The sequence below is a fragment of the Chrysochloris asiatica genome, unplaced genomic scaffold, assembly GCF_000296735.1.
Source record: "Chrysochloris asiatica unplaced genomic scaffold, ChrAsi1.0 scaffold00099, whole genome shotgun sequence".
NCBI classification, from domain to species: Eukaryota; Metazoa; Chordata; class Mammalia; order Afrosoricida; family Chrysochloridae; genus Chrysochloris; species Chrysochloris asiatica.
Window position 1 is genome coordinate 851,180 of NW_006408617.1, and position 14,968 is coordinate 866,147.

At 38.2% G+C, this 14,968-nt stretch overlaps 1 protein-coding gene across 1 annotated transcript in view; it reads right to left on the bottom strand.

Moving 5' to 3' along the window:
• The window catches only part of IFIH1 (interferon induced with helicase C domain 1), a 96,369-nt gene that overhangs the window by 73,317 nt on the left and 8,084 nt on the right, over positions 1-14,968 (bottom strand). Inside the window, exon 2 of the mRNA XM_006866991.1 lies at positions 2,677-2,836. Coding sequence (XP_006867053.1) covers positions 2,677-2,836 — 160 coding nt within the window. The remainder of the gene's footprint in view (positions 1-2,676; positions 2,837-14,968) is intronic.

The following is a 14,968-nucleotide window of genomic DNA, read 5'->3' on the forward strand; positions in this document are numbered from 1 at the left end:
GTCATCATCTCTGTGTTGACTATAATCATAATGGAAACAGATTAACAGGTCCTTTCTCCCACTGGACCACTGGTTGGGCTTAAACCACCAACCTTTAAGTGGTAGTGGTTATGTGCCATGGAATCAGTCAATTCCAACTCATAGAGACCCTCTACAGGGTTTCTGAGGCTGTAAATCTTTGTGGAAGCAGAAAGCTTCACCTTTCTCCCCAGGAGCACCTGGTGGACTTGAACTGCTGGCCTTGCGGCTAGCAGTGCAACACATAGCACACTATACTACCAGGGCTCCTTTCCATGTTGGTAGTTAAGTGCTGGTATGGCACTGTAGGATAAGTACTCGACCATAGGTCGGTTTGAACCATAATGTTGGCAGTTCCAACTCACCAGCTGCTCCTCAGAAACCCTAAACAGGGTCACTGTGAGACAGAACCAACTCCACAGCACTTAACAACAACAGTTTAGTGTAAATCATTTGTGCTACCTAGAGACCTTTGCTATTGCTCTTATTAAGTGCCATTGAGTCGGTTCCAACTTACAATGACCCTGTATAGGGTTTCCAAGGTTGTAAATGTTTATGGGAACAGAAACCTTCATCCTTCTCCTGTGAAGTGGCTGGAGGGCTTGAACCACCAAATTTGTAATTAGCAACCCCAGTGTTTATCCTAAAACACCACCATGCTCCTTTGGAATCCTTTACCTATATTCAAACATCTAGTCCTCATAGAAGAGTCCTGGTGCCACAATGGTTAAGCACTCAGCTGTCAGCCAAAATGTTGGTGGGTTGAATCCACAAGTACCTCCTTTGAAGAAAAGACAGCAATCTTTCCCCATAAAGATATAGTCTAGGAAACATGAAGAAGCAGTTCTACCCTGTTTTACAGTCCCAGTATGACTTTGAAATTGACTCAACAGCACACAAAAATAATCATCCTCAAAATAACCCTTATATGTTGTTAGTTGTCATCAAGTTGATTCTGACTCAAGGAAACCCCAGGATATAGCATTATCTCCATTTCACAGAAGAGGAACCTGAGGCATAGTGAGGGCAAGAAACTGACTGCCGAAAGGTTACACATCCAGGTAAGTGAAGGATCCAGGATTCAAGACTGAGTGCCTGGATCCAACGCTTAGCCCTTACTCATTACAATAAATAAGCACAGCTAACTTTGTTCTTGCCATTAGGACCTAAAAGAAAAATGCCTCCAACTGAAAAGAACTTTTTATGCAGTTACAGTCGATTGACGATGGAAATAGAGACTATGGAAGTAAAAACTCTGGAACTTGCAGGAGGACGATCATTGTTGGCTGATCACTGCAAGTCAGAATTATCCCCTCACTGACTGAGTAAGCTCTACAAATCCTTGAGAAAGGAAAGGTGCAAAGCCTCTAGAGCATCAAGCTGCAGAGATCTCAAATACAGCATTTGTTCTGAGGTGAAAAAACAGACCTAGCCTATCCATCTTGATTAGACTTCACCCACTGAGATTCATTTATTTGCACACAGGATCATCAATGCCATTTTATAATTCATTGGGTTTTTTGTGTTTCTTTCTCTTTATATGTGTATGTATGCATGCATATTTTTTATATGCATATACACACAAATGGGAGTCCTGGTGTGGCACTGTAAGTTAGTGTTTTGGACTGCAAAGTTGGTTTGAACCAAAAGGTCGGTGGTTCAAGCTCACTAGCAGCTCATCGGAAACCCTATACAGGGTCGCTAAGGGTCGGAACTGACTCCACAGCACTTAACAACAACAAACACACAAACAAACACAGCCATTGAGTAGATTCTGACTCATGGCAACCCCACGTGTTACAGAGTAGAACTGCTCCATGCGGTTTTCTTGTCTGCAATGTTTATAGAAGCAGTTCAACGGACCTTTGCTTCAATGAGGTCTGTGGCTGGGTTTGAACTGCCATCCTTTACGTCATTTGCCAATTGCAAATTGCTTGTACCACCCACGTGCCTTTAATCCACATGTATATCTGTATTTCAAACTTCTGACAAAAATACAGATATAACATAAAAAGACCTCACTAGATGTTTATGCTAATTATTCAGCAACTCTAGTTCATTATACAGACATACTTTCTCTTATAGCAATTATGACTATGTTTTTAATTTATATCATTAATTTCAGAACTGGTTTACTGCCTATCCCTTCCATTAGGAAGTATCATCTCCGGGATTCTTTAAGAATTTATAAGAATGCTCAGAAGACTATGCAGCAGAGTTGTAATGACTACTAATGTTTTTTGTTCCAATTTATTTGACCTGGTGTAGTGCTGGCTTCTTGGAAACCCTATACAGGGTCACTATGAGTCAGAACTGACTCTATGGCACTAAATGACAACATTCAATGTTCAAATGTTCAAACTATCTTGATGAAAGTTACAGGCAATCATCTTGTTTTCAAAATAAGATGACTGCAGAAAGAGCACTGGGCCAGGAATAAATATTCTAGCCCAATTTACAGTGAAAAGTCATTCTTCCTAGTCATCAGTTTCTTCCTTGGTAAAGGGTTAGAATCAATGATATCTTAAATCCGTACAATTTTTTAAATTTTGATTCTACAAATCCCAGTGCTTATTTGGCATTTTGTCTACAGGTTTTATTAAATTAATAAGAACAAAGCAAAATGTGCAAAGTCATCCTTAGTAAAATGAGAAATACCTGCAGTGCTTTCAGAGCCTGTTAACTCTTTGGCGAGGTTCTCATTTCCTGTTTGATTCAGAACCCTCAGAAATGTAGAAAACCAGTTTTCTTTCAGTACAATCCTTCTCAGTAGCTCTCTTACACCTGATTCATTGCCATGGTTTTCTGCAGCAGAAATCTGGTTTAAGAGAAAAGTGGAATTAAAGAAGATACAGTATCTCCTAAAAAATTTAAACAGGAACAACTCTTTAGAAAAACTAAGCATTAAGTATAACTATAAACAAAGTTATTGTTGTTGTTATGTGCTATGGAGTCGGTTCCAACTCATAGCGACCCTGCACAGGGTTTCCGAGGCTGTAAATCTTTACGGGAGCAGAAAGCCTCATCTTCCTCCAGCGGAGCAGCTGGTAGTTTCAAACTGCTGGCCTTGAGGTTCGCAGCTCGATTCGTAACCACTACACTACCAGAGCTCCTTAGCAATGCTAGTCGTAGTCATTCTGAATTCTTGGGAACACATATTTTCTGGACAAAGTACCTATTTGAATGTGTGTCATTTTTCCACATTTTCATAAATACAATGAGATAGCCAAACCTGACACTTAGGAAATCAGTGTTTTACCTTCGCTGATGTGAATAATAGGTACAAGAGACAGTGTCTATAGTCATGTTCTGTCTATTTAGACCAATTTCTTTCTGTGTATATAAAACAAACAAACAAAAAAAACACTAGTTGCTGATGAGTTGATTCCAACTCATAATTGCAGAATATTCCACAGGGTTTTAAAGGCTGTGGCCTTGATCCTTCCAGCCCTTCTTTCTAGCCATTGCTGGGTAGATCTGAAATGCTAATAGTTGAGAGCTTAACCATTTGCACCACCATATGTTGTTGTTGTTATGTGCCATCGGGTCAGTTCCAACTCATAGTGACCCTGTATAGGGTTTCCAAGTAGCCACTGGTGAGTTTGAACCACCAGCTTTGTGATTAGCAGCCCAGTTCTTATGATTTGCTATTTCCTTTCAACCTATGTCATTTTGTATTGCTATTGTTAAGTATCATTCAGCTAGTTCCAGTTCATAGTGTCCCTATGTACGACCGAATGAAACACTGCCTGAATTGAGTGAAGATTTACAGTCAAGATCATCAGTTTTACACTCAACAATCATACGCTTTGTTTCATTTCAATGATTGCAATCCCTCCATGCAACGTTACACCGCTTCCTTCCTGTGGTTCCTATTTCCATTCCACCTACCTTCCCATCCTTTCTCAACTTTGTCCTTAGGTTCATTTTGACCTTTTACTTTTGAATGATTGACCATTCCATGGTGAGCATAGTTACTAGTGCTGTTATCCCCTCTGTATATCTATAAATGCTTAGCTTAAAATTGGGCCACGAGGGTGAGTTCTTTTCCAGACCTTTTCAGAACTGAAGGAGGTTGTAGTTTCAGGTTCCTCCAGTCTCTTCCTAACTAGTAAGCCTAGTCTTTTATATGTATATTGTTGTTTTATATATATACACACAAATATGTACATGTAGATGGTACTCTGGTAGTACAGTGGTTATGAGTCAGGGTGTTATGAAGGTCAGCAGTTTGAAACTACCAGCAGTTCTGCAGGAAAAAGATGAGACTTTCTGCTCCCATAAAGATTTACAGCCTCGGAAACCCTATGTAGGGTCGCTATGAGCTGGAACCAACTCCATCACCAACACTGTGTATGTGTATATGTATACATGTTGTTGTTAAGTGCTGCCGAGTTGGTTCCGACTCATAGCGACCCTGTATAGGGTTTCTGAGAAGCAGCTGGTCAGCTTGAACTTCCTACCTTGCAGTTCAAATCGATTTTACAATCCAGCACATTAACAAGTACATGTTTAAAGTTCTCTTCACTTTCAGCAAGAAAGGCTGTGCAAATTGCATATTGCAAGTTGCTAATGAGTCTTCCTCCAATCTTATGCTGCATTCTTCTTTATATGATACACTGTCTTGGATTATTTGCTCAACATACAGATTGGATTACTATTGTGAAAGGTTACAACCCTGACACACACCTTTCCTGATTTTGAACCACGCAGTATTCACTTGTCTTGTTCAAACAACTATCTCTTGGTCTAGGTACAGCTTCCACAGCAATATAATTGAGTGTTCTGAATTCTCATTTTTCACATTGTTATCCATAGTTTGTTATGATACACACAGTCAAACTCCATTGTGTAGTCAATGATCATAGGCATTCTCTGCTTTCAACCAAAATCCATCTGACATCAGCAATGATATCCTTTATTTTGTGTTATCTTCTTAATCTGGCAAACATTTTAAAACTATTTTCAGCATAATTTTACTTGAGTGTGAATATAATTACAGTATTCAACCATTTCTGCACTTCATTGGATCACCTTACCTTGTAAGGGGTGCAAATATGGATCTCTTCCAGTAGGTCAGCAAGTTTTTTGTAAAAGACACCTCCAAAATTACATCTGTTTGTTGAAGGATCTCAATTGGTATTCTGTCAATTTCTGAAGCCTTGTTAACCAGCAATACCTTCAGTGCAGCTTGGACTTCTTCCTTCAGTACCATCAGTTCTTAATAATATGCTACCTCCTGAAACAGCTGAATGTCTACCAATTTTTTTTTTTTTTTTGGCAAAGTGAGTCTGTGTTTCTTACATCTTCTTTTAAAAAAATTTTATTATGTATTGAGTGAAGGTTTACAGAGTAGATCTTTAGTTTTACATTCAACCAATTATATACTTCATTTCCATGATTGCAGTACTCATGTGTCTATTAGTGTCATAACTCTTATTTCTTAGGTTATATACAAAATAGAGGGATTGCTATGTAATATAGCATTTCTTTTCCAACTTTCTGAGGAAGTACCATATTGTTTTTCACAATGGTTGCACCATTTTACAATGTAAACTGGTTCCAGTCTCTCCACCCCCTTGCCAGCATATGTTGTTTTCTGTTTTTTCGAACTTTGCTTTTAATGCTGGGCTGAGGTAATATTTCATTGTTGTTTTCATTTATATCTTTCTAGTAGCTAACGATCATGGGTAATTCTTCAAATATTTGTTGATCACCTATAAATGTCTTCTTTGCGGAAGTAGCTGTTCATGACCTCTGCCCATTTTTCGATTGGATTATTTTCTCTTTTTCTTGTTGAGATGTTAAGATTTTCTATAAATTTTAGAGATTAGTACTTTGTTTGATATGTCACTCACAAATTTTTCCCAGTCTGTGGGTTCTCTTTTTACTCTTTGGTGAAATATTTTGACACACACTAGTGTCTAATTTTTAGGCAGTCCCATTCATCTGTTTTGTTTTCTGCTGTTTATATGTTTTCAACTATGTTTGCTAGTGTATTTATGCCATGTATCAAAGCCCCAAATTTTGTTTCTATTTTAATTGATATTTATACTTCTAGGTTTTACATTTAGGTCTTAATCCATGTTAAGTTCATTTTTGTATATGATATGTGATATGTATCTTGTTTCATTCTTCTGTAAATGGATTTCCAGTTTTCCAAGCACCATTTGTTGAAGAGACTATCTCTTCACCAATTAATGTGTTTGACTCTTTGTCAAACAAGTCCACAAGAACCAAAATATGACCTGGAGTATATTCCATCTGAATTTAGAGACCATTTCAAGAAGAATTTTCATACACTAGACAACAATGACTGAAGAACACTGTGGAATGATATTAAGAATCATACATGAAGAAAGCAAAAGGTCATTTAAAAGACTGTAATGAAAGAAAATACCAAAATGGATTTCAGAGGAGACTAAAACTTGCTCTTGAATGTAGAGATACTAAAGTGATTGGATGAAATGATGAAGCAAATGAGTTGAACAAAAAATTCCCAAGTATTATAATGAAATGTGCAAAGATCTGGAGTTAGAAAACCAAAAGCATTTTTCAATCTGAAAGAAATTAAAATAAAGAAATTGAAGCTTCAGCTTGCAATAGTGAGGGATTCTTTGAGCAAAATATTGAATGATGCAAGAAGCATCAAAAGGATATAGAAAGAATACGTAGTCCATGCACTGAAAAAATAAAAAGCTGTCCAGTGTTCAACCATACCAAGAGGTAGCATATGATCAAGAACAGATGGTACTGAAGGAAGAAGTCCAGGCTACATAGACTGCATTTGCAACAAACAAGGCTCCAGGAATTGACAGAATACCAACTGAAATGTTTCAACAAACTGAAGCAGCACTGGAGGCACTCACTCATCTATGACAAGAGCTTTGGAAGACAGCTACCTGGCCAACTGATTAGAAGAGATCCATATTTATTCTACCAAATTCTTCCATCTGAAATCAATAAAACATGCAATCAAGATGTATTGATCATTACTGGTGATTGGAATGCAAACGTTGGGAGCAAAGAGGAAGGATCAGCAGTTGGAATATATGGCCTTGGTGATAGAAATTATGTTGGAGAATGCATGATGGAATTCTGCAAAACCATTGATTTGTTCATTTCAAATACCTTCTTCAAACAGCATAAAAGATGACCATACACATGGACCTCACCTGATAGAATACATAAAAATCAAATGGACTACATCTGCAGAAAGAGATGATGGAAAAGCTCCATATCAGCATTCAAAACAAGGCCATGGCAGACTGTGGAACAGACCATCAATTACTCATATGCAAATTCAAACTGAAGTTGAAGAAAATGAAAACAAGTCCAAGAGAGCCAAAATATGACCTTGAACATATCCCACCTGAATTTAGAGATCATCTGAAGAACAGATTTGATACATCAAACACTAAAGACCAAAGACCAGAAGAGTTGTGGTATGACATCAACAACACCATACATGAAGAAAGCAAAAAGTCATTAAGAAGACAAGAAAGAAGAAAAGGTCAAAATGGATGTCAAAAAAGACTCTGAAATTTGTTCTCCAGTGTAGAGATGCTAAAGCAAATGCAAGAAATGAGGAGGTCCAAGAGCTGAACAGAAAATTTCAAAGATCAGCTTGAGAAGATAAAGACAAATGTTATAATAAAATATGCAAAGATTTGGAATCAGAAAACCAAAAAGGAAGAATACACTCAGCATTTCTAAAGCCAGGGGAACTGAAGAAAAAAATTCAAGCCTCGACTTGAATTATTGAAAGATTCTCTGGACAAATAATTGAGTAATGCAGAAACCATCAAGAGAAGATGGAAGGAATACACAGAGTCACTGAACCAAAAGGAAATGGTTCATGTTCAATCGTTTCAAGAGGTAGCATATGATCAAGAGCCAATGATACTGAAGGAGGAAGTCTAAGGTGCATTGAAGGAATTGGCAAAGAAGAAGGCACCAGGAATTGATGGAATAAAAATTGAAATCTTTCAAGAAAGTCAGGAGGCACAGGAGGCACTCAGTCATCTCTGGAAAGAAATTTGGAAGACTGATTGGAAGAGATCCGTATTTGTGCCCATTCCAAAGAGAGGTGACCCAACGGAATACGGAAATCATCGGACAATCTCTTTGATATCCCATGCGAGTAAATTTTGCTAAAAGTAATACAGAAACGGTCACAATCATACATTGATAGAGAACTTCCAGAGGTTCAAGCTGGATTCAGAAGAGGCCGTGGAACGAGAGATATCATTGCTGATATCCAATGGATCTTGGCTGAAAGCAGAGAATACCAGAAGGATGTTTACCTGTGCTTTATTGACTACGCAAAGACTTTCAATTGTGTGGATCATGACAAACTATGGACAACACTGAGAAGTATGAGTATTCCAGAACACTTAATTGTACTTCTGAGAAATCTGTACCTAGACCAAGAAGCAGTTGTTTGAACAGAGCATGGGAACACTGAATGTTTTAAAATTGGGAAAGGTGTGCGACAGGGTTGTATTCTTTCACCATACTTATTCAACCTGCATGCTGAGCAAATAATACGAGAAGCTGGGTTCTATGAAGAAAACATGGCATCAGGATTGGAGGAAGACTCATTAACAATCTGCGATACGCAGATGACACAACCTTGCTTGCTGAAAGTGAAGAGGACTTAAAGCATTTACTGATGAAGATCAAAGAGAACAGACTTTTGTATGGATTACATCTCAATATAAAGAAAACAAAACCCCTCACCAGTGGACCAATAAACAGCATTCTTATCAACGGAGAAAAGTTAGAAGCTGTCAAGGACTTCATTCCTCTTGGATCAACTATCAACACTCATGGAAGAAGCAGTCAAGAAATCAGATGATGTATTGCATCAGGCAAATGTGTGACACAAGTCCTTTTTAAAGCATTGAAGAGCAAAAATGTCAGCTTGAGGACTAGGGTGCATCAGAATCAAGCCATGGTATTTTCAATAACCTCATATGCATGTGAAAGCTGGATAGTAAATAAGGAAGACCATGGAAGAATTGATGCTTTTGAGTGTTGGAGGAAAATATTGAAAGTGCTATGGGCTGCCAAAAGAACCAATGGATCTGTGTTGGAAGAAGTGCAGCCAGAGTGCTCCTTGGAGGGCAGGATGGCCAAACTTTGTTTCTCATACTTCGGACATATTGTCAGGAGGGGCCAGTCACTGGAGAAGGATATCATGTTTGGTAAGTTGGAGGGTCAGAGAAAAAGAGGAAGACCCCAATGAGATGGATTTTCCAAGTGGCAGCATTGATGGACTCAAGCGTGGCAACAGCAGTGAGGTTGGCTCAGGACCGGGCAGTGTTTCGTTCTGCTGTGCATAAGGTCACTATGAGTCACTACTGACTAGATAACACCTAACAACAACAACAACAAAGAAAGGTAACCTAGTGGAATGCTAAAATCATCAAACAATATCATTACTATCACATGCATGTAAAATCTTGCTGAAGATAATTCAAAAATGGTTGTAGCAATATACTGACAGGGAATTATCAGAAATTCAAGCCAGATTTATAAGAGGATGTGAAACAAGGGATATCACTGCTGACATCAGATGTACCTTGGCGGAAAGCAGTGACTACCAGAAAGATGTTTACTTGTGATTTATTGGCTATGCAAAGGCATTCTACTGTGTGGATCCAAACAAACTATAGATAACATTGCAAAGAATGGGGATTCCAGAACACTTAATTGTGCTCATAAGGAACCTATACAAAGACCAACAGGCAGTAGTTAGAACAGAACATGGGCTTACCGAATGGCTTAAAATCAGGAAAGTTGTGTATCAGTGTTGTATCCTTTCACCATACTTATTCAATCTGTATGCTGAGTAAATCATCCTAGAAACTCAATTATATGAAAAAGAACATGGCCTCAGGATTGAAGGAAGACTCATTAACAACCTGAGATATGCAGATGACACAACCTTGCTTGTTGGAAGCCAACAGGACTTGAAATGCTTACTGTGAATATCAATCAAAGACTACAGCTTTCAGTATGGATTGCACCTCAATGTAAAGAAAATGAAAATCCCCAGAAATTGAGCAAAAATAACATCATGATATATGAAGGAAAGATTGAATTTTCAAAGATTTCATTTTGCTTTGCTCCACAGTCAGTTCTCATGGAAGCAGAAGTCAAGAAATCAAACTTTAAGCAAATCTGCTGTAAAAGACATTGTTAATGTTTTAAAAGGCAAAGTTGTCACTTTGAGGACAAAGGTGAACCTGACCCAAGCCATAGTATTTTCAACCACTTCATATGCCTGTGAAAACTGGACAATAAGTAAAGAATATTGTACAAGAATAGATGGATTTGAATTATAGTATTGGTGAAGAATATTGGAAACACCATGGACTGCCAGAAAACCAAACAAATTTGTCTTGGTAGAAGTACAGCCAAAATAATCCTAAGAAGCGAGGATGGTGAGATTTTTCCTCTCGTACTTTGGACATGATGCTAGGGAGGACCAATCCTTGGAGAAGAACATCATGCTTGATAAAGTGGAAGGTCTGAAAAAGAGAGGAAGGAGGTGGACCGGCACAGTTTTAGTAACAATTGGCTCAATCACAGCAATTGTAAGGATAGTAAAGAACTGGGCACTATTTTGTTCTGTTGTGCATATGGTCACTATTAGTAGGAATTGACTCAATGGCCCTTAATAACAACAATAATTATTATTATTTTTATTAAGGAGCCCTGGTGGTTCAGTGGGTTGAACATTGGGCTGTTTACCTCAAAATTGGCAGTTCAAACCCATTCATTGCTCCATGGGGGAAAGATAAGACTCTCTGTTCCTATAGACATTTACAACCTTGGAATCCCTATGGTATACTTCTAATCTGTCGTATTGGGTAGCTATGAGTTAGAATCAACTCAAGGGCTGTGGAGTTTATCATCATAAATGACTGTTAACAATGTCTTTAAAACATTTCCCCAGCTTATACTAAGTACAGAAAAATGTGTACAGCATGATCTCTACTCAAATGGCATGTTCATCTTATTAACTAGTAGTTAATAATGTTGTTCTAAGAACATCAACACTCATGGAAGCAGCAGTCAAGAAATCAAATGGCATATTGCATTAGGCAAATGTGCTGGACAAGACTTTTTAAAAAGTGTTGAATAGCAAAGATGTCAGCTTGAGGACTAAGGTGTGTTTGACCCAAGCCATGGTATTTTCAATAACCTTGCATGCATGCAAAAGTTGGACAATGGATAAGGAAGATCATAGAAAAATTGATGCATCTGAGTGATGGTGTTGGAGGAGAATATTGAATTTTGGTCATGAGGTGCCAAAAGAACAAACAGATCTGTGTTGGAAGAAGTGCAGTCAGAGTGCTCCTTGGAGGCCAGGATGGCCAGACTTCACCTCTCATACTTCAGGCATGTCAGGAGGAACCAGTCACTGGAGAAGGATATCATGTTTGGTATAGTGGAAGGTCAGAGAAAAAGAGGAAGACCCCCAGTGAGATGGATTGGCAAAGAGGCAGTGTCAATGGGTTCAAGCACGGCAACAACTGTGAGGTTGGCCCAGGACCGGCCAGTGCTTCATTCTGTTGTGCTATGAGTCGGTGCCGACTCAATGGCACCTAACAACCAGGACTTTATTGAATTCCTGGATTAAGCAAGTGTTAATATGCTTGGCTGTTAACAGGAAGGTTGAAGGTTCAAGTCCACCCAGAGTTGTCTTGGGAGAAAAGTCTGGCGATCTACTTCCAAAAACTAGTCCACTGAAAACCCTGTGGAGCCCAGTTCTACTCTGACACATGTGGGACTGCCATGAGTCAGATCTGAGTCTACAGCAACTGTGGGTTTTGTTTTTTGTTTTTTCCAGAAAAAGATTTGGCATATATTAATTTATTAAATTCTCCCAAATTCCTGAAGGGCTGCCAGCATTAACAAAGGCCACAAAACTAGTAAGTAGCAAAGGTAAATGTTATCCTACACAATTGGCTTCCGAACCTGAATACTGGCCTTCTAAGTGATAATTATAGCTAATAATGGTTTCCAATTTCACCTCCATTTTCTGGCAAGAAGTTGTGAAAAATGTCTATTTGAACTTAATAAATTTGAGGTGATTTCAGTCCATCTCCCTTACAGCATTTTCTAAGTGGATTCTTGCTCATTTTCTACCTATTTCTCTAACACTATTACTCTCTTAATGAAAATTCTTTGTCTTCTATGGTGTTTGCAACATCTTTATAATTACTGGCTAGCTTAAGAAATAATTTAAAAAGATATTAAATAAGACTAGTTTGGCAATATTTTTTTAAACTCCACTATCCCCATTTTCTTCTTTATTTCTCTGTCATTTAATCCATTTTAAAGCCTTCTGAGAGAAGCTAATCAGAATTTCTCTAAAAGAACTGAATAAACTACTATAATCAATACTTTTATTAAAATCTAAGCATATTATTTCCACCAAATTTTCTTCAATTATCAATCTGTTAGTTGATTTTTACAGTGGAACCATATTTGGCCATCTTGCTTTGTCCTTATCAAGTTCTGGTGTTTGCAGCTCATGATATCATTATTTCTTAAAGAATATTTATTATCTGAATATAGAAACAGAGATTTTCATATTTTGCAAAAATATTATTTTACAATTTTAGTAGCATTATTAAGATTCTTATTTTAAACTATACTCCCCAATTTGGGTGCTGGAAAGCACATCAATTTCTATGATGTTAGTATATGTTTTCTCTTAAAATATGGTATCTGTAAAGATAGTAGATCCTAATTGCCAGGAGTCCTGGTGTGGCACCGTAGGGTAATGCACTAGACCACAAGGTTGGTTTGAACTGCAGGGTCAGCGATTCCAACTCACCAGCAGCTCCTTGGAAACCCTATACAGCATCACTATGAGTTGGACCCAACTCGATGGCACTTAACAACAATAACAATTGCTGCTAAGTGCTGTTGAATCAGTTCAAATTTATAATGACTCTGTTTCTAAGGAGTAGCTGCTGTGTGTAAACTGTTGATTTTGCTGTTAGCAGTCCGGTGCTTATCCTAAAGTGCCACACTTACACTCCAGATCACAACATAGACATTTGAATACTAAAATTCCAAGGAGGTGAATATTTAGACTTGTGAATGTAACAGGACATATACCAATTGTCACCCTATAACCCTCCCCACAACTTTCTCTGTATATGAAACAAAAAATGTCTATAGAGATATTGATAACTAAGTAGCTATTATTACTAGGTAGGGTTGAGTCAATTCCTATTCTTAGCTACCCTATATACAACAGAACAAAACACTGACTGGTCCTGAGCCATCCTCACAATCATTGCTACATTTGAGTGTGTTGCTGCTGCCATTGTGTCAGTCCATCTTGTTGGGGGTCTTCCTCTTTTTCTCTGACTCTTCATTTTACCAAATATGGTGTCCTTCTCCAAGGACTTTTGTTGTTGTTGCTTATGTGGTTGAGTAGGTTCCAATTCATGGAGATCCTGTATAGGGTTTCTGAGGAGGAGATGGAGGGTTGAACCACCAATCTAATGGTTAGTGTCCAGTGCTTATCCTACAAAGCCACACCAGGACACCTCTCCAGTGACTGTTGTTGTTGCTATTAAGTGCCTTTGAGTCAGTTCCGACGCATAGCTAAACTGTATAGGGTTTCCAAGGAGCAGCTGGTGTGTTTGAACAGCTGCCTTTGTGGCTCATAGTCCAGTACTGATCCTACAGCACCACACCAGGAGTTCCTTCAATGAATTGTTGTTGCTAAATGTCGCTAAATCAGTTTTGACTCATAACAACCCTGTATAGGGTTTCTGAGGAGCAGCTGGTGAACTTGAACCACTGACCTTGAAGTTCAAGCTGACCTTACAGTTCAGTGCATTACCTCACAGTGCCACACCAGGACTGGCCCCTCCTAATAACACGTCCAAAGTATGAGAGACAAAGTATCACCATCCTGGGTTATAAGGAGCATTCTGGCTGTACTTCTTCCAACACAGATTTGTTCATTATTCAGACAGTCTATGGTTCTTTTAATATTCTTCTCCAACATCATAACTCAAATGCATCGATCATCTATGGTCTTCCTTACACATTGTTCAATTTTCTTATGCATATGAAGCGATTGAAAATACCATGGCTTGGTTCTGGCTCACCTTAGTCCTCAAACTGATATCTTTGCTTTTGAACACTTTAAAGGGGTCTTATGAAACAGATTTATCTAATGCAAAAAGTTGTTTGGTTTCTTGACTGCTACTTCCATAAGTGTTGATTGTGGATCCAAACCAAATGAAATCTTTGACAACTGTGAACTTTTCTCCATTTATCATGATATTATATTTTGATCTAGTTGTGAGGACTTTTGTTTCCCTTACATTAAGGTTACTTACTTACTATATAAGGCTATATAGTCTTTGAAATTCATCAAGAATATTTAAGTTCTCTTCACTTCCAGCAAGCAAGGCTGTATCATCTGAATATCACAAGTTGCTAATTAGTCTTCCTAATGCCACCATGTTATATAATACAGCTACCCAGATTACTGTTCAGCATACAGACTGAATAAGTATGGTGAAAGGCCACAACCCTGGTACGTACCTCTCCTGATTTTAAACCAGGCAATACAATTCAAACGTATTTTAAGTTCTTGGATCTACTTCCCCAAGTATAGTTTGAAAAAAATGCTCCTCTTAATAAACTTAGAAAAATATTTAAATATAATGGTGATTTTGAATCCAGTTAAGCTTAGCTTTCATATAACAGTAAATTGTGAAGTAAAATTCATAGAATTTAAAACAAAGAAACATATATATATTTGGTAACATTGTCAAGAATGAATTCCTGGACTTCCGGCGCTTCCCTGACAGGGCAGCACAGGTGTGCAGGCTCTGGGGAAGGGTGGGTGGTATTGCAGAGAGGAGGCCCCCACCAGGTAGACAGACAGCCTTTGGGCAAA